We start from the raw sequence: 18,218 nt of genomic DNA, 5'->3' as shown, positions 1-18,218 counted from the left end.
TTTCTATTTCCCCACTAGAATCCTCTGAAAGCCGTGCCTTGAGTTTAAATAGCATCATCCCCCGAGATAGCTTTTCAGTTTCATTACAGTCTGTGTTCGCAGAGTACAAATAGAAACCTTCGTGATTTTATTAGTTTCCATGCAACTCGGGAGAGATTTGCATGATAACATTTCAGCTGCTGAGTTAAAGAAGGGATCAATTAAAAATATAGCGCTCGCACTGCCTGTCACTGGGAAATGAAAAGGTTCCCAGAGTTTTCAGAACCTGTCACATCTGGCTCATGTCCATAAATCACGTATTCAGTTCCGTAGTTGCAATTACTACTGTCTATAAATGTTTCATTTATTTGGTAAGAAATACTTGGAGGCTCTTTGGACTCCTCAATAAAGGTTCGCCTACCATGCAGAAGAATCTAAAGCATGAGCGAGTTCGGGGGGCGGGGGGGCTGGGCTGTATCCGGCCCTACCCAAGCACCAACTGGTTTAACAACACCCCAAAGCTACTTGGTACTCTGTGGCTCTGCGTAGTGTTAGCATAATTTAGCTGTGACAAGTTAAAATTTCATACGTGGCCCTGGTAGCATAATCAAATGGATTATTATGTAACCTAGGAGAGCTATTCCAGTAAGTTCTGGTGTGCTGGCTGCCTCCAGTTGTGGGGGTGCATTTTATTTCCGAGGGCACTGAGTGTTTGAGACCATCTCTCCAGACACTTACTCCTTTGTCATAGAGACCACGGTAATCCTATCCCTGCTTTGGGGACTGGAATACTGCAGGGAGCAGGGCTGAGAGGAACATTGTAGCTTCCAGGCTGCCTTTGGGGCTAAGTTAGGGGCGAGTTGGGGGAAAACATCAAAGTAAGCTGATCTGCATGGGCTCCTCTTTAATCAGATGCTTCTTTTTATGCCTAACCTCAAAAAAGCCAGCCTATCATCATGCCCTGCCTACAGTCTATAATCTGAGATGTCTTCAACTCCCCCTCCCACATCAAAAAATTAAAAAGAAAACTGCAGTGGTGGTGTGGCTATGTCATTAGAAGTTACAGCAGAGTCGCAAAAAACCTACCTCCAAGGGTTTTTGTTAAATGACAAGTCTGATATAACCAATGGGGACCTATGTCCTCGGATTATAATTTCTTAAATATGTCACCTCATCCATGTCAATATTGAAGTTCTGGCGACACGTGAGTCAAATTCTACTCTTGTGATTTACAGTAGAACAAAAACTGCTCCCTGGATCCACTACCTTGAATGACTGAATCTTTGGCTCTTTAAAAGTGAAAATGAGAACTTTGAAATCTGATTTAAGAAATGGCTTCAGGACCGGGAATTTAGCCCAGTGGTTCTGCCACCTGCCTCGCAAGTGCAAGGTCCCAAGTTTGATCCCCGGTACCAAAAAAAAAAAAAAAGAAAGAAATGGCTTCATACTGAAATCATTAAAGCTTTTCATATAGGAGAAAACCCAGGCTGAGAGACAATGGCTTATCTGAGACACTACAGCTACTTCTACGTCATGTGTCAAAATCCCAAATTCAGCAGTCTCTATGTCCAGGCTTGGGTGGGGGTGCTGTCCAGCAAGCACAAGGCCCTGGGTTCCATCCCCTAGTTCCAAAAATAAATAAGTAAATAAATATTTTTAAAATAAGAGCCAATAAAACAGAACATGGGCAGAAAGAGGGTTGCTCAGATGGCTCTTCTGCCACCGGTGTGGAAACATCTAACCCTCAAGGCCAGCCGAGGGTCCCTGAGGGTCTGAGAGCCCTCGAGAAAGACTATGAACCACCATGAAGAATGTAGCAGGGAAGAAAATGGGCCCAAAGACAATGGCGCTCATCTCTAGGACAGGGGGATTCTGGAGGGACTTTTTTCCTTCCAAAAAACAAAAACTTACTGTTTTTAATTTTGGCAAAAATACACATAACAGAAAGCCTACTGTCTTACCCATTTTCCACTGTACAGATGAGTGGTGTTAAATATATTCACACTGTTGTGCAACCAAATTCCGGAGCTCCTCATCCTGCAAAAATGAAACTCTGTACCCATCAAGTGATACCGCACTCCTCCCCACCCCCACCACGACCACCTTTCTGGTTTCTGTTTCTGAGTTTGACTATTGTAGGTACCTCAGGTAAGTGGAATTCCTCCTTTGGAATTAGGCTTATTTCATTTAATCTAATATCCTCAAGGCTGTACCACCCATGTGTCAGAATGTCCTTCCTTCTTAAAGTAGAACAATATCCCACTGTATGGACCTACTGTGTTTTGTTTATCTACACATTTGCTGGTAGATACTTGAGTGGCTTCCAACTTTGGCTACTGGGAATAACACTGCTCTGAACGTGAGTGTACAAATATCATTCAAGTCCCTGCTTTTAACTTTTGTTATGTATAACCAGAAGTGGAATCGCTGGATCATATGATAATTCAATTTTTAGTTTTTTTAAAGCTCCATACTGTTTTCCATAATGTCTGTACCATTTTGCATTCCCACCAAAAATGCAGGAAGGCTCCAATTTACATTTCCACCAACACTTGTGATTTTCTAGGGGGTTTTTTATTATTATCATTATAGTAGCCATCCTAACAAATGTGAAATGTCCTTTTTCTTTTTAGTGTTTCTGCTCAGCCTATATCTTCTATCATGAACATATAGCACACTCAGGATTAAGAAATGTAAAACACTGAAGTTGAAAAATAAAGCTTAGGGGGAAAATAGGTTGCAAATGAATTTAAGAAATGGATTTCTTTTTTAAGAGCACTGAGTTCTCTTGTGTGTTCAGCCACAGACATCATTCCTGTACTTTTCAAGAATCTATCACCTGATTGGCTGCGGCTGCCACAATCCAAGGAGAAATGGCTGTAATGCACGGGCAGCTCACACAATTCCTCCAAGCATGGGGAAGAAAGTACTCCCTGATGCACAAAGGAGAAAAACAGTGTGTAAAGCTCCTGCCAGGTAATGTTGGCCGTAAAAACGCCCAGCAACTGGGTAAGTCCTTTCTTCTTCCAAACTTCTCCTCCAAGCCTTAGGACCTTCATCTCTGACTCTCCATTGACCATCACTGGACACCCATTTTCTCCCCTTTCCAAAGCCACCAAAAGGAAAACAAGATGAACACAGTAGCTTCTTCCAAATTCTCCTGCTGTCACATAACAGTTGACAAAGATCCCTACAGAGTTTATGATCTGTAATATCTGGGCCACAAGACCTCACGCCAGCCCCATGCTACCAGAAGATAAGCCACAACTTTTTCTTTGAAAAACTAAAACTTTCCCAAAGTGAAATCATTCTGCCTACTGGTCTTTATATAGTGCTTCACTCCTTGGAGGTGAAATCATATGATTTCTCATCCAGAGAAAGGTAAAAGGACTAAAAACAAAATCTGTCCAATTATATATTTATCTAACCTCTAACTCCCAGAAGAGAAATCTGTCTTTCTTGGAGGACCATTTCCCTCCAGCCCCCAACCCTCCCTCACTTTCTCCTATATGTTGTGGTTTCTTCACTGCTTTCTTTCTTTCAGCAAAATACAGGTAGTGGCAGCAGTAGTACACAGGAGCCCCAGAAGAGAAGAAATGAGGAGCTGGAAAAGGGAAACCTTTGGTCCTAAGGAGCAGGTGTATTCAAATGAGGTCAAATGAGGTTCAAGATCATTGTTCTCTCTCCTTGGGGCTCAAAAGAGCCTAAAAAGCACATTCCGGCTCCAACCTCCTCAACAGAAGATGAACACCCTACATCTGGATTCTTGGCATGGCTCCAAAATTACATCTGTCTTTGGCCAGGCCCAGAGCTAAACTACAAAGGAAATTAAATTTTGGAAATATAGAAGATGGGCTACTGATAAGGAGGTGACATTATGACCCAGGGATGGCCAGAAATCCCTACCCACAACTTGCAAGAAGATTGAAAAGATCTCAGAGGGCAACTTCAAGAACCAACAGGCAGGAAGAGCCATTTGTCAAGCTGTGGGAAAGAGGCAGGGGACACCTCACCACCTCACCATCTCACCATCTCAGGTGAAGGTAGGACCAGTGGAACCGTCAGAGAGGGAAGGCTGCCTTTTTAGGAGTGACACCAGTGAAGGTCATTCGATATCGCAACACCAGCCAGCTGCTCCATACCTTGTTGGCCTGGACTGAGAGTTGGAAATGTATCATACCCACCGAGTCCTGTTCTGTGTGCCGGAAAAGGACCAGAAGCAAAGAGAAATGAGAAAGGTCCCCGCTGCGGTTCATTATAAAGTGGCCTCATCCCCAACAGAATGGTAGCCTCAGGAGATCACAAACCCCCAGCTTCCTTAGGCCATGGTATGAAGCTTCCAGCACCAGGGAGGAAGTAGGACCTGGGGGCCTAAAGTCCCCTGCCACCACCATGGTTTCTAATTCCGCATGCTGATGAACTTGGTACATCAAGGCCCAATTTAGGCCCATTCACTTGCAAACTTCAGAAGCTGCTCTCTACCCCCAGCCCCCAGTTCTACATTTACTTCCAAGAAGAGGAAGAGAGTCTGGCCCAGTCTCTAAGAGGGACAAACAAGCAGGAAAATAAGGCAAATTCTCAACTGTAATTCTTGACTTGCAATCGCCATCCAGGTATTCGAGCGATCTGTCTTCCAATGACTGTCAAAATGGAGGCCCATGGTGGCGGGACAGTTTTGTGTAGTTAGAAGCAATCTTGGCGAGAATGTGACTAGAAATCTTGCCTTACAAACTCTTTTGCAAAAGATACCATGGTCCCAGGCATCAGCAGGTAACAGACAGAAACAAATTTTATGTCAAGTCACAAATCTAAAAAAAGATAAAATTCCTCCTCTTCAAGCAAAAGTAAACTCTAATCATCAGGAGAACTATGTAGGGTTTCCTTCCATTGCTTCTTCTCAAAATGGAAGCATTCCAACCAAAACTAAATGACAAATGACACCAGGGCTCCCCAGAACCCCTCAGGATGAGAACACTAAGGTACAAAGGAAAGGAAAGGATGAAGAGACAGGAAGAATACAGACTTTCCTGCTAATTAGTTTGAAAGTGATCAGAGTCAACCAGATCTAGGAACCCAGGAAAACTTGCAAGGAAGCCAAAGAAGCAGCATTAAAGAACAGAAAGGGGGGCTGGGGTACAGCTCAGTAGTAGAGTACGTGTTTAGCATGCACAAGGCCCTGGGTTTGATCTTCAGCAGTGGGGAAGAAAAAAGAAGAATAGAAAGTAAATGAGATGTTTTAAATAATTTCAGCTTTGGCCATGTAAGGAAGCATTACTCATACAGGTAATGAGATCTTACGGGGAGATGATTCCCAGGCTGGGCTTGAGGACGTAAAGTATATCCATTCTGGCCCTGGAGTGCCAATTACATCTCCAAATTAGCAATTAGACATAATGTGCCAAAGACAATTACCAAATAATGCCAAACACAAAGCAAATTCCCTCTTAAAGCAGACATTCTTCTGAAACTGCCCTTCCGGCCCCCTATATCCCTCATCTACCTCACAAACAGCCACCCCGCGTGAACTAAATCCTGGTCACTCCCTGGCCAAGACAGGCTAGGGTGGCATGAATAAGTCATGTCTAGGAATGAGTCAAGCATCATTTTGTCACCAAACTAAGCCCAACCCTTTCTCTCAGAGAATCTGACAAATTAATCTCCCCCTCCTCCAAAAAAAAGAAAGCAGAAAAAAGATTTGCATCCATCAGAGGCCAAACAGCCCCAGCTCACCAGAAAGTGGCTCCCCACCCATGAGCATGCTTGTGTTCCCACATTCAGTTCCTGCCTTCACGGAGATGTCCATGATGGGTCCATACCCGGTAAGAAAAGAAGGGCTTTTATCCCTGCTCACCGGCAAGCCAAGGTCCAAATTAGGACGCAGTCAGGATTACATCTTCAGTATTTTGTCTCTAGCTCTTAGCTCCATTTCTGCAGTACAGCATGCATGTAATACACAGCAAAAGCAACCGGAATCACAGTAACCAGAACATTTATTTGAGGACCTACTATGTGCAGGGCTTATACTAAGTCCTTCTTCATTTTACTTACAAAAGATGCTTGGGGGATAAAGCAAAGGGGATGAATCTTCCCTTTTGACAACAGAACAACAGAAAAAGAGCATCGTAAGGAGAAAAGTCCCTGAGAGTCTGAGCTGTGAAGAACCTTGCTATGGTGAGAAAAGACGCTGCTTTCACTGTCGTCTGCTGGAATTCTCGGGAAGTGCAAGGGAGGACTCTCTCTCTCTCTCTCTCTCTCACACACACACACACACACACCAATCAATGGTCAGGTCCCTTTGGAGCTGGGACCTCCATCTGGGAAGGCCCACCCAGGCCCTGGGGAAAATCAGGCTGGCAGTTTTGCTGACCTCAAACACTCCAGCGGGAGTGGCTCCCAGCTGACCTCCTGAAGCATCCACACACCACACCACACAACCCCTGCTACTCCCCCAGCCTTTAATTCTGCAAGACAGTGGTTTGGCTGCATTGCCCTGCTGGACTTTGGGAAGACGCACCCCTCACAGCGTGACCAAGTGGCATGAGGGGTAGCCTTGCATACTGATGGGCAACTCACAGACCACACCCTATAAACTCCAAAATGCTGTTCTGACAGCCTCAATCACGACCGGCCTTCCCGCTCCTGCTCTCCCACCCTGGCTGTCTGGGAGTTTCCATCTTCCAGAATACACACATCTTTGGGATGGGCTGCCTGCAGTGTGGGTAGAGACCAAACCCTTGCCACTCTAAGTGCACCCTGCACAGCCTCAACATAGCCCGGGATGTGCCAGAAATGCAGACCCTGGGGTGGGCTGCCTGACCTTTGGAATCAGACCCTGCCTTTCAACAGCCCCCATGCAAGGTGATTCGTGCAGATACTAAGGTTTGAAAAGCCCAGGAGCTACATGCTTTCTGGAGGCCTTGGCAGTAAAGTTCTGCTACCCCAACAGAACATTCCTTGGGCCTTCTGTTCAGAATGCTGCCTCCAGGTGGAGGGTGGGAGGGTGGCCTGAGTCTTTTCTGTGTGCCCAGCACCAAAGCACCACCCACCAAGAGGTTTTCGAAAGAGGGAGACACCAGTGATCTGCTCCACAGGCACGGGAGGCTTGGCCGTGCCTGGCCCCTAGGATGTCTCTGTGAGGCCCAGTGTTCACCACAGGGACCCCAGGCCACAGCATCACAGCACAAATGGGGCTCTGTCACCAGAACCACAGAGGCATCCCTCCAGGGGCTCTGCGGCTTTGAAGTCCTGGGAGGTGGTGTTAGCTGCTGCGATTCTTGGATTAGCAAGGCCACCGCCACTGTGACCTGGGACACCCCTGCTACCCACTTTGGGAAGGAGGTCCTGGCATTGCCATCCACTGCCAACTGCACTGCTTCAGCACTGGCCTTTCTGTGGCCTAGACAAGAGACACCAAAAGCAAACACTTCCTGCTACCAGGAGCCCAATGAATGTCCCTATCCAGGGAAGAAGACAGCAGCAAGACAAAGACAGGACCTCTCCGCCTTGCCCTTAGCATCCTTTTTCCCTAGCCAAATAGTATGGTAGTTCTTCCCTTCCTCCTAGTCAGGTCCTCAAGGCACCCAGAACCAAGCCCTGCCCAACGCTAGCAAAGAGAAATATGGGTCCCAGGTTCCTCCTAGGAAATGCTCTCCAGTGGTGCTGGCAAGAGTACCTACTCCAGTCAGCTGCTCCCTATTAGGACCCCTAATCTGTAGATTAGGAAACTGAGGCACAAACCACAAAACCCCTTGCCGGAGTCAAGGCTGGGCAAAAGTGCCCAAAACCAAGGCAGTTTAGCCCAGTTCTCTACCAGCAAGACTTCTCCAGGCCTGTGATGTGACTCTCCAAGGGGAGGTTCAGCCATGACCTCACTCTTGATTTTTCCCAAGATAACGCCAAGGGCAAGCGCTCTGTGGACCCACATAGGCAACACGTCTCCAGGGGTTGCCAAGGAAAAGCTGGCCTGGATAGATGGCACCAAGAGACTCACATTGTTGGAGGCACAAGTTTGGGAGCTCTGGACTTAGATAATAAGAACGGAATTTGTCCCTTCTCAAGGGTACAGATGCAGGACGGCCGCATCCACCCACCAAATGCTAGCGATAAAGCTCCAGGCCCCAGCAACCCCACCATCAACACCTCAACCATCCTGCTGGGTCCTCATCCAAAGAGCTTTCTAGGCCGCCCATCCTTCTCATCCCACCTTGCAACAGCCAAGAGCCAGCACCCCAATCCTCAGTCAGACTGGCACGGACTGTTTGAATTATAACAGTAGACTTGAAGGTCTACAGGCTCCTACAGGCTCCGAAATTCTATTACTTATAGACTGGGCCCTTCAGGGGCCATAGTTTAATGAATCAAAGAGAACATAAATTCAATTCTTTGAGAGCTAAGGTAGCTCCCACTTACAAGAGGCCTGCTAAGTGCCAGCCATTTGCTGGGCACTATATACCCATTATTGCCAACACTCCTTGTAAGAATCCTACAAAGCATCTTCATGCTCCTTTGACAAATGAGAACATCAAGGCTTAACCTGACTGCCAGCCACAGATGCCTGGCTCATGGACGTGAGTGCCAGCCGTGGCCTTGGGTCGGTCTGACTGTGGTCTGTGGTGTACTAACGGGTGCCTTTCCATCAAGTGAGCCAGGAGCAAGAAGCACAGGGCAACAAGGGCAGACCAGCTGGTGCTCTCGTGACTGGGACCTGAGAACTTCTCCAAGGCCATCCCAAGTGATCTCATCACAAAGGACTATCTGAAGGTCATCCGGTGTGGCCGATCCCGGGACAGGACGGGAGAGATGAGGCACCAAGGCCAATCTGGAATCAAGAGATCCAAGGCACCAAAGCCGCAACCTTGACTGAATGTGCCTGGCCAGACCCAGGGTAATTACCAAGCCGTAATGGGATCTGATATTTATATTAGTCACGAGCCCGATAGAGAAAATGCGTTGTTTTCTCAGACACAGCCATGGAGACAACACCTCAATAATTCATTACAGCCAGACCATCCTTGATCAAGCCCAAGCTCCTACAAGGACAGCAGCTCAAATGGAGAACAACAAGCCCCACAGCAAACCCGCTCCATCAGGACGCTGACCTCAGTTTTCCCAGACATTCATGGGGAAGTAGGCTGCATGCTAGAAGGCGAGCAGAAGAAGGCTAGAGACACATAACTAGGTCCAAGGCTGAGTTCCTAAAGGGGCTGCTAAACTAGAAACTTTACCCCAGGTGAAATCCCAGAGCCGGAAGGTACACGGGAATGTGCAGATTCCAACCCTCACGTTTTACACACAAGGAAAGACACACCAGAGAGGTTAAACAACTTCTTCAAAGTTGTGTCCTTATTCAGGCTTGCCAGTGTTTTGCCAAACACAAATGCGCAGCCACAAAACACAGCAGCTCTCTGTTCACTACAGTCTGAGGCTGGACTGGACCTTAAAATGTCAAGGCCAAGAGAACAGAGAGCACTGATGAAATCCAACAGGGAAAAAGAAAACACTGTGAAAAAGTACAGCACAGAACACGGTACTAGAATGATTGCGCCCAAGTTCTCACCCAAGAGAAAACACAGTAAGTTTTTTTTTCTTTACTTCCTTAAAAAAAAACTCCACATTCCATTCTTTTCAAAAGTACATACTAAAGTCACTGGCTCTATGCTATTTGGAGGCTAAAGGTACTGAGCCAGAGGCTCCTTATGACATCAACAGTCCCGGGCCCCTCTGATCAAAAACAATGGTGCAGTCCTAGACCACATACGTGTGATTTCAGAGCTCCCTGCTGAGACTTCTCTCTGCCCGGAGTCTCCGATGTTTAAAAGGCAGGATGCCAGTTCGTGCTCAAACCAGCGTGGGTCTAGAAGAGGGTGAGGGTGAGGGTGTTCGTGAACATGTCTCAGGATGGTCGGACTCTGCAGAAAGGCAGCTAAGGTTTGCTCAGGAAAGCTAGAACTAAAATAATAGTGCTCGACTGGAGCCAAACACTTTCTTCTGCAGGTCAGGACAAAACTCCCAAATACTTGGAAAGTAAAAAGAATGAAGGTCTAGGGCCGGGGATTTAGCTCAGTGGCACCGCGCCTGCCTGGCAAGCACAAGGTCCTGAGTTCAATCCCCAGTATCAGAAAAAAAAAAAAAAGAGAATGAAAGACCCCCCCCAAAAAAAAATTGGGAAAAGAATGTAGACCTCAAGGGTAGGAGGAAAAGCTTATAAAAGGCCTGACTTACTATCACTGGTTATAATGACCCAGCTACAGGCGGTTTAGATAAAGAAATCAAGAGGCAGGTATTAAGAGATTCTGGGGGCATGCTCTAAAATGAACTCACAATATCAAAAATAACTTGAGCTCATTCTGTGTTGGCTTCACTTCTTTTCAATTAACCACAATCATCTCGCATCCCAGCCTGATTCCTTATAGAAACTTCCAGCTACATACACTCAGCTGGTCTTAGAGCTACAAAAGATCGCCACATATTTACAGATTGTTTTTTTCTAATGACCATTGCCAAAAACCTACTTTCTGTAGAAAACTAACAGAAGTTATGCTTGGTCATCACTCAGGAAAGAGATTCTTTCTGTGAACTGTCTGATGAGCATCTCACGATAAGCACTGCAGTGGCATTTATGTTTTCCCCCCCAGAGAAAAGACATTTTAGAAGCTGTGTTTAAAACCCCAGGATCACAAAACCACCACATCCTATTTTGACTCACTGAAAAGAAAAGTTTTCATTATGATCAAAATTGCCCAGTTCCGGGAAAACAGGAGATTGTTAAAAAGTTCACCAAAATCAAGCCATCTAGAAAATATTTTAAATGCCTGCAACAGTCAGCTACCTTTCCCCTTAAGGACAGCTGCAGAATCCCAGTAAAGGGGGGAAAAAATCCCAGGATTGAAGCCTGTAGGGGAGGTGGCAGAGACAGAATGTGTGAATAAAAAGGCTCTATGAATAAGCTCGCTGTTAAGAGATGAGCAGGCTGGAGTATCCCAGGGACTGTGGTTAGAAGCTTTCTTCATAGAGGGCTTCTGTGGAAGGTAGGGTCCTCCTTGATGAGTAAGGGGGAACCTCTATCACCCAGAAGGTAACTTCAAACAAAGGTGGCTAGCAACATCCGGAGCCCTCCAGAGAAGCAAGAGGAGAAAGAAGATAATAATGGTTTTTATTTTTCTCCCTTATTCCGACACACTAGCATTTTCCAAAATACAAATGCGCTGCCACAAAACAGAGCTGAGCTCCAGCACCCAACTCGATGTATAATTAATGACCAAGGGAAAGCACTCCAGCTCACCCTTGCTTTTTATCGTCAGCCTTCACCCCGAGCCCCTGGCTCCCCAATGTCTTCCCTTAGTGCCCAGGAGGCTGCTACAAGTTGCAGCCTGTAAAGTTGGAGGGGTCCTGGGATTAACTTTACCAGGAAAGGTGTAAGCACGTGGGACTGCGATGCGCATCTGCCTGGCCCTCTCTTCCCCTACACATCCCACCCTCACAAAATGTGGGTGCTATGAAGCCCTCACTCAAAAAGAAGCAGCTCCATCCCTTTTTGCCAGTTCTTTCTTTTTTATTCTGCAGCTTTCTATCAAACACAATTCTCTTTCCCTCGTCGCCCACCTCTAGCCACTGGCGGATGGCAGAGAGGGACATCTCAAGGGACATGGCCGAAGACCAGTCGGCCTGCCTAGCAACCATACATCTAAGGTGTTGGGAGCCTCGAGCCTCGGTACTGGTGGGTGTCTGAGCCAGGAATAGCCCGAGGCGGCATCAGCCAGGAAGGGGCCCCTCAGAAACACCGCGGTCTCCACCGACTCAGCTCGCCCCCACGCCCCAGCTCCAGCTCCGCGCGGCTGGTGGCATTTCCGGGGACCTAAAGTGGGTGGCCTTGGGGGGCGAGAGTACACAGGCGGCCAAAGAACTTGGGGTGGAGTATGCGCTATAAGAAAATCTAAGGGATGGAGTGGGAGGTAGCATCAGAATTGTCACCTCGCCGTGTCCCTCAAGTGGCAGCCCCGTGGGTTGCTTCCAATTCTGGGGTGGATCTCCCCAACTTTCTCTCGCCCTCCCCCGCTAAGGAACACCACTTTCTGTGGCCATGGTCCTCCCAAGGGATTCCCTAGCTCAAAAGATTCTCTCCCTTGCCTAAAGGACCTTCCCTTCTTTCGAACCCCACGAACTCATCTCCCCAACAGGTTCCTGAAGTGTGGGCTGCCGCGTTCCCTTCACCCTCCGCGAGGAGCTTGGCCTCGGCAGGTCAGCGCGGCCCCAGCTTCCTCCATCCCGGCGGGGGTGGCTCTCCTCGCCCCGCACCACGACACCCGAAAGGCGCGCGTCTCCCACCCCGTCCCAGCCGCCACCGTCAACAACCCTACAATAAACAAGGGGACGGGACGGGCGTCCGGGTCCTGGCGCGCACCGGCAGGGGGCAAGTCCTCGACCCCCGCGCGCCGCCCGCCGCGCCAACCGAAGCGCAGGGAGCGCAGAGGGCAGGGAGGCCGGCGCGGGGAAGGCGGCTGGGACGCGGGCGGCGCGCGGGCCGAGGAGTGGGCTGCGGCGGGCGCGGGGGACGGGCGCCCGGGTCCCGGCGCGCGTTACCTTAGTCTTGCCCCCGCAGTGACAGCAAACGGTCCACAGGTACTTGAGCGTCCGCCAGAGCAAGATGATGAAGAGGCCCCCGAAGAAAGTCACCATGGAGGAGGCCAGGAAAGCCCACCACATGCGCTGGCCCCGGCTGTCGCACGGCACCTCCATGGTCACCGGGATGATGAGCGCATCCATCTTGGGCTCGTGGACCGAGGACGAGGAGGAAGAGGAGGAGGAGGAGGAAGAGGAGGAGGACGCGTCTAGGCTGAGATGGTTCGCGTGGATATTGCTGCTCATTCTAAGACCGCTGCCTCCGCTGCCGTCGCCGCCGCTGCTACTACTGTCGCCACCGCTGCCGTCGCCACCATTTGCCATAGCTAGCAGCGGGCGGCCGGCGCAGGGGCACGGGGGAGCTCCTCCCGCCGCCAGCGCCACCCCGAACACCCATCCACAGCCATGTTGCTGCCACCGCGGCCGCCGCGGAGCGCGGGGAGGGGGCAGGGAGGCGCTGGGCTGGGGCGCCGTGCGCGACCTGGCGGGGTGCGCGGGGATATATACAGCCAGCCGCGCCGCCCGCCCTCCCCCGGCCGCCGGCCCGCCGGGGGGAGGGGGCCGGAGCGCGCGGGTGGCTCCCCCGCCCCGGCCCGCTCCCCGAGCTCCCCGAGCGAGCGCGAGCGCGCGCCGAGAGCCAGGGGGCGCCGCGGGCCGCCCGCGCCAGGGGTCTGCGCCGCCGCCTCGGGCCGCCCCGGCTCCGCGCGCGGGCCCGGCAGCCCTCGGCGCCGCGCCTCCCTCCGTGCGCCACGCGTGTGCGCCGCGCTCCGGCCGGGGACCCCCTGCGCGCGCCTCCCGCGCCGCGAACGAGCCGCTCTCCGCTCGGGCAGCGGCGCCTCGGTGATAAGGTGGACTCGGCCCCTCCGCCCCGGCGCCCCCGCTCCAGCCCGCCTCCCCGCCGGCGCCTTCTCCCAGTCCCGCCCCGGTGCGCGCCGGGCCGCGCAGCAGGTTCCCCGCGCCCCGCGCCGCCGCCGCCGCTAGCTCAGGCTGCCGTGACCTCCGAGCCGCGTCGCCACCGCGCTGCGCCTCCTCGGCCTCCGCGCGCTCTTCCTCCTCGCCTCCTCCGGCTCCTCCTTGTCCCCGTCCTCGCCGCCCGAGCCTCTTCGGCGCGCGCCCCGCGCTCCCCGCAGCCGCCAGCAGTGGCAGCTGCAGCAACTGGAGCAGGCGCGGGCTCGGGCTCAGGCCGCCCGGCGCGGAGGGAGGAGGCTCGGCGCTCCTGCTCGCCTTGGCTGGTGGGCACGACAGGGCCAGGAAGGCCCCTCGGAGGTGGCCCCCAGCCTCCGGCGAGCAGGGTGCAGCGCCCCCTCCCCCAAGCGCGGGACCCGACACCTTCTCCAAGGTGCTGCCCTGACCAGGAGCCGTGGGGGATCCGGGGACTACGACGGGGCGCCCCGGGGCAGGCGGGTTTTCCCCTAGGAACCTCGGCTGGTAGGGGAGGCGTGGCCAGCTCGATTCTACTCGATTCTACCGACGCCCCAAGACCCTCGGGTTTGGGGAGTGAGGAGCACCCTACTCCGGGATGCACACACTTCCCATCCCTCGCTCCTTTTCTTGCTTCCTGGGTGCCCCATTGCCACGAGTGTGGCTGAAGGGCAGGGCCATCTGGGAGGCTGGTGGGTGGTCTGTGGCCTCTGACAGCAGCAGGTGGTTTCTCTCCCTTTTCCTTATTAAGCCTCAGATACTGCTCAGGACAGAAAGCAGAGCTGGAGGCCGGACTAGGCCTGGTGCAGGGCCCTACGGGCAATAAAGATCCTTAAAGGGCAGCTCCTCATCTGTCTAGTCTCAGATCTGCCCATCCTGCGGAGATTCTCCGGGCTTTACTGAGCCTTCGTTCCCCCACTGAAGGTCTCCCCGGCCCTGATCCTGGCGGTTTCTGCCGCCCCATGCCCATTCCCACACCACCATGGGATCCCCCTCCTCTCATGCTTGGAAACTTGCTCCCTCTGGACCCGATCCTGCCTCAACTACCGGCTGGGCCACAAGTTTTTCTGGGGCTAATTAAAACAAATGATCCCACTCTCCCCTCATTGTCCACAGTGATTTCCCCGAAGTTTCCGGTTCGTTAATTGCAGTCTAATTGGAATTCTCGAGTTCCTTTCGGCTCTTCCTAGGGTAGAGGGCCGTGAACAGCTTTACCTGTAAGGCTGCCTCTGCCCCATGGGGGGTGCACCTGTCAGTTTGCAGGGGAGGAGAGGCGGGGAAGGCCAAGCTGGGATGAAAGACTGAAGGAGATGGGAGGCTTCCGTCGTTTGTTTCAGAATACACGCATGGGCTCAAGCATACACGTTCAGTAGAAACGAGTTAAGGCAGAAGTTACAGGAGAAAATGGGATGTGGTAAGAGTTCCTGAGTGTTTGGTTCCCAAAAAGCAGTATGTAAAAGAGAGCTGCAGATCGTACTGTCTAGACAGTGAAATTATCTGGGTCTGCTTCCCGTCCACCAATGATATCCTAGAGTCCAGTGCTGACATCCTGGAGTCCAGCAGCCTCCCTGCCATGCAAAGGCCCAGGGCTGGGGCAGCTGGCCGGATCAGGGTTGTGGGGAGGTGCGAGGTGACTGCGGCCTTGAGGCTCCCTTATTTATTGGCCTTCTGAAAGGCTCCTCTTTGCTGCTTTTGTGCCTCGGCATATGCCAAGGAAGTTAAGGACTTGCCTTAAATCAAGTCCCAGATTTGTAAAAATAAAACACCCATAACATAAAAAGAAGCAGCAAAGGACAGGACTGTCTCCGACTGTGATACAAAGCCTCTGAAGTGGATTCCCTCGCTCACAAAACCGAATCTGTGAAAAACAACAAGTCCCCTCGGGGGCCTTCCTCCTGGAAAACAACCCTACAGTATGATCCCCCTGGATTGGGGCTGATTGCAGAGTCTCCAGCTATGCTTCCCCTCCGTCAGGGTCTTCATGGTCTAAGCATCTTTCGAGGGGGTGCTGAAGCGCCCCCTCAATACCATCTCTCATCATTGCCCCTGCTTTTGTTGAAGAACATCTGCCAACTTCCGTGTCATCCAAAATCTCTGTTGGGCATCATCAGAGACACTCACTTCCATATCAGTAACCTTCCATCCTGCAATGCCCAGCCTCTCCCCACCTCTCTGAGTGGCCTGACAGCAGACCCTGGATCCGACTACGCCACCCTCCACCAGGAGCAAATGTCAGTGGGCCTTTGCCCACTCTCCCCAGCCACCCTCACGCTGTCTACAAGCTTCTGCACCACATTCAGAAGAACTGGCACCTGCCCTTCCTGATTTAGCAAAGGCTTTACCTAAACACCATGGAACCTCAAACTTACACGGAAATTTAGGTATCTTCTGCTCATTGTGCCCCCCCATTGACAAGCTGTAATAAGGCCAGGAACTACCCAGCCTGCCTCAGAGGGTTATGGGTAAGGATGAAAGAGAAACCCATACACATTACAACCAAGGTGGTAAGGACTGTGGCCCCCCCAAATTGGACAGATGAGATCATCTGACCCCCCCATGTCTGCGCTCGTGTATGATGCTCTGTGCTCTGCAGGGAATGTGGGGACAGGACTTCGGCCAGTGTGCCCAACAGCAAGGTGGTTGGCCCCTGGCCTGAGATGAGGGGTGGAGGCACCGTCTGCGGTTACTCCTGTTACAGCCATCACTCTGCAGCGCAGAGGCCCAGGATCAGTCAGGTGTAAGCAGCTCCAGGCGGCAGAGCCCCTCCAGCCTGTGTGGGCTCTCTGGCCCCTGTCACCCAGACCCATGCACTGTCCTGCCACTCCCTGGGTGGGGTGGAAAATGGCCAGGGGACAGAGAAGCACCTGCAGACAGCCCAGTTCACCTTCACCTGCTGTGGCTGTGCCTGCAGGCTGGGACTTGAGCACCACCATTTTACCTGAAAGCCAAACCAAAAGCAGAAACCCCACCCTGAGTTCTAAATACTATATCGGCCGCTTATTTGTTTCTAAACTCCTTTAAAAGCTTCCCAGGGAGGAGGCAGCCTCTTTGCCTCGTGCACATGTCTATGGCAGCGATCAAAGAAAACCAGAGGTTTCACATTTCTAAAGTACTCTCCTCCAAACAATCCTAACTCACTTAAAAGAAATAAATAAAGCCAAGTGCTTACACAAACTAAGAAAGCGGAGTGATTAAAGGCAGAGAAGAACATGAAAGGTTATTTGCCTAAATGTTGGCCCAGCGTGACCATTATTGTATACTGGTTTTTATTTTTCTCTGCCCTGGACCTGATTCCAATACTCTGACATTAATTCTTACGATTCTGCGCTACAGAAGCCCAGTGGTGACTAAGTGATCTGGCGCCCTCTGGTGGCTAATTCTAGCACACAACTATTTCGGGCGGATTCAGTCTGGAATCTAAAATATAAAAACAACTGTAGCCACAGCGGCTGAGAGGCATGGATTAACTTGGTCGAAGGACACAAAATTTCAGCTAGGCAGGAGAAGTAAGTGGAAGAGATCTATTTTACAGCAGGGTGGCTACAAATAGTAACAAAGTTATCACCTACTTGAAATTGTTAAAAGATTGTAAATGTTCTCACCACAAATACAAAATGACAAGCATATGAGGAAATACATGTCAATTAGCTTGATTTAACTATTTCACAATGGATATCAAAATATCATTTTGTACACCATAAAGATGCACAATTTTTGTTAATTTGGGGAGAGAATGAGGAAAGAAAAAATTGCAACCACAATAATATTCACCATCCAGTTACCAGTCCTACTAGCCCACAAACTGTTGGAATAAAGGCAGCTGACAAAGTTCATGTTGATAGCACAATTTGATTACAGGTCTTAGCTCCAGCTGCAGCTGGGGACCCCACCTTCTCTAAAGCACTATTCTACTCAGTCTGTTCCAAACAGCGGCGCTCCTTGTCCCTCCTCCACCCATTTTGCCTCTGTTAGTCTTCGTATCTTTGTAATGTAAGAAAGAAAGTAGCTCTTATCTCACATCCCAGAGGCTTGGGTCTGTGGAGGAGTTACTTTGTGTGAGGGAAAGTCTGCTGCCTCTGAAACGATTTGTCACTTTGTGATCTAGAACAAAAGAGGAAGACTAACGTGCCCCAACCCACCGCCAAGCGAAGCCCCAGGGCTTTTGAGTAGCAGAGAAGGCTGGTTCCCAAACTAGAGAGGGGCTCAGACAAGAAGCTGGGAAGGCTTTGTTTTTCATATGTATTTCTCTTTCTCTCTCCTTCTCTCTCTTTCTCTCTCCTATAATAACTCAGACTTACTATAAACAATTTGGAATATGAGTCTTCTAAGAAAATATAAAAGTCATGACAATCCCACCACTCACGAATAACCACTCCTAATATTTTTATATACTTCTTTCAGGCTTTCCCCTTGGGTGTGTACTTTTGCAAAATGAAGGTTACAGTGAATATTTAATGTTTATCATATTTCCCCACATTAAATTGGAAGCATTTTCTCCATGTCATTAGATAGCATGGAAAACACAAGTTTACAAAAGAAGTAATCGAATAATATTCCAGCAGATGGCATACTGCTGACATTTGGGATATTCCAAAATTTAATATATTTCAAAATAAGTTCTAAACCTGCATGCAATCAGGTTTCTAATGGCAGAGTGTCTAAAGATTTCCACTGATGGTCTTTTTTATTTTTATTTTTTA

At 50.3% G+C, this 18,218-nt stretch overlaps 1 protein-coding gene across 28 annotated transcripts in view; it reads right to left on the bottom strand.

The window, feature by feature from the left end:
• Kcnma1 (potassium calcium-activated channel subfamily M alpha 1) overlaps positions 1–13,083 on the bottom strand; it is a 732,631-nt gene extending 719,548 nt beyond the window's left edge. For 13 of the 28 annotated variants that reach the window (XM_004846343.3, XM_004846363.3, XM_021259662.2 and 10 more), the window contains exon 1: positions 12,559–13,081. In XM_004846343.3, coding sequence (XP_004846400.1) covers positions 12,559–12,921 — 363 coding nt within the window. In that variant the 5' untranslated portion in view covers positions 12,922–13,081. Of the gene's footprint in view, positions 1–12,558 lie in introns of all 28 variants that reach the window. The other 15 variants (XM_004846341.3, XM_004846342.3, XM_004846347.3 and 12 more) reach the window with 3 other exon arrangements.
• Positions 13,084–18,218: the final 5,135 nt, after the last annotated feature.

The sequence above is a fragment of the Heterocephalus glaber genome, unplaced genomic scaffold (genome assembly GCF_053883595.1).
Source record: "Heterocephalus glaber isolate CG9 unplaced genomic scaffold, H.glaber_assembly_v1.0 deba00001497, whole genome shotgun sequence".
Classification (NCBI taxonomy): domain Eukaryota; kingdom Metazoa; phylum Chordata; class Mammalia; order Rodentia; family Bathyergidae; genus Heterocephalus; species Heterocephalus glaber.
This window is presented reverse-complemented; position numbering and strand designations above follow the sequence as displayed.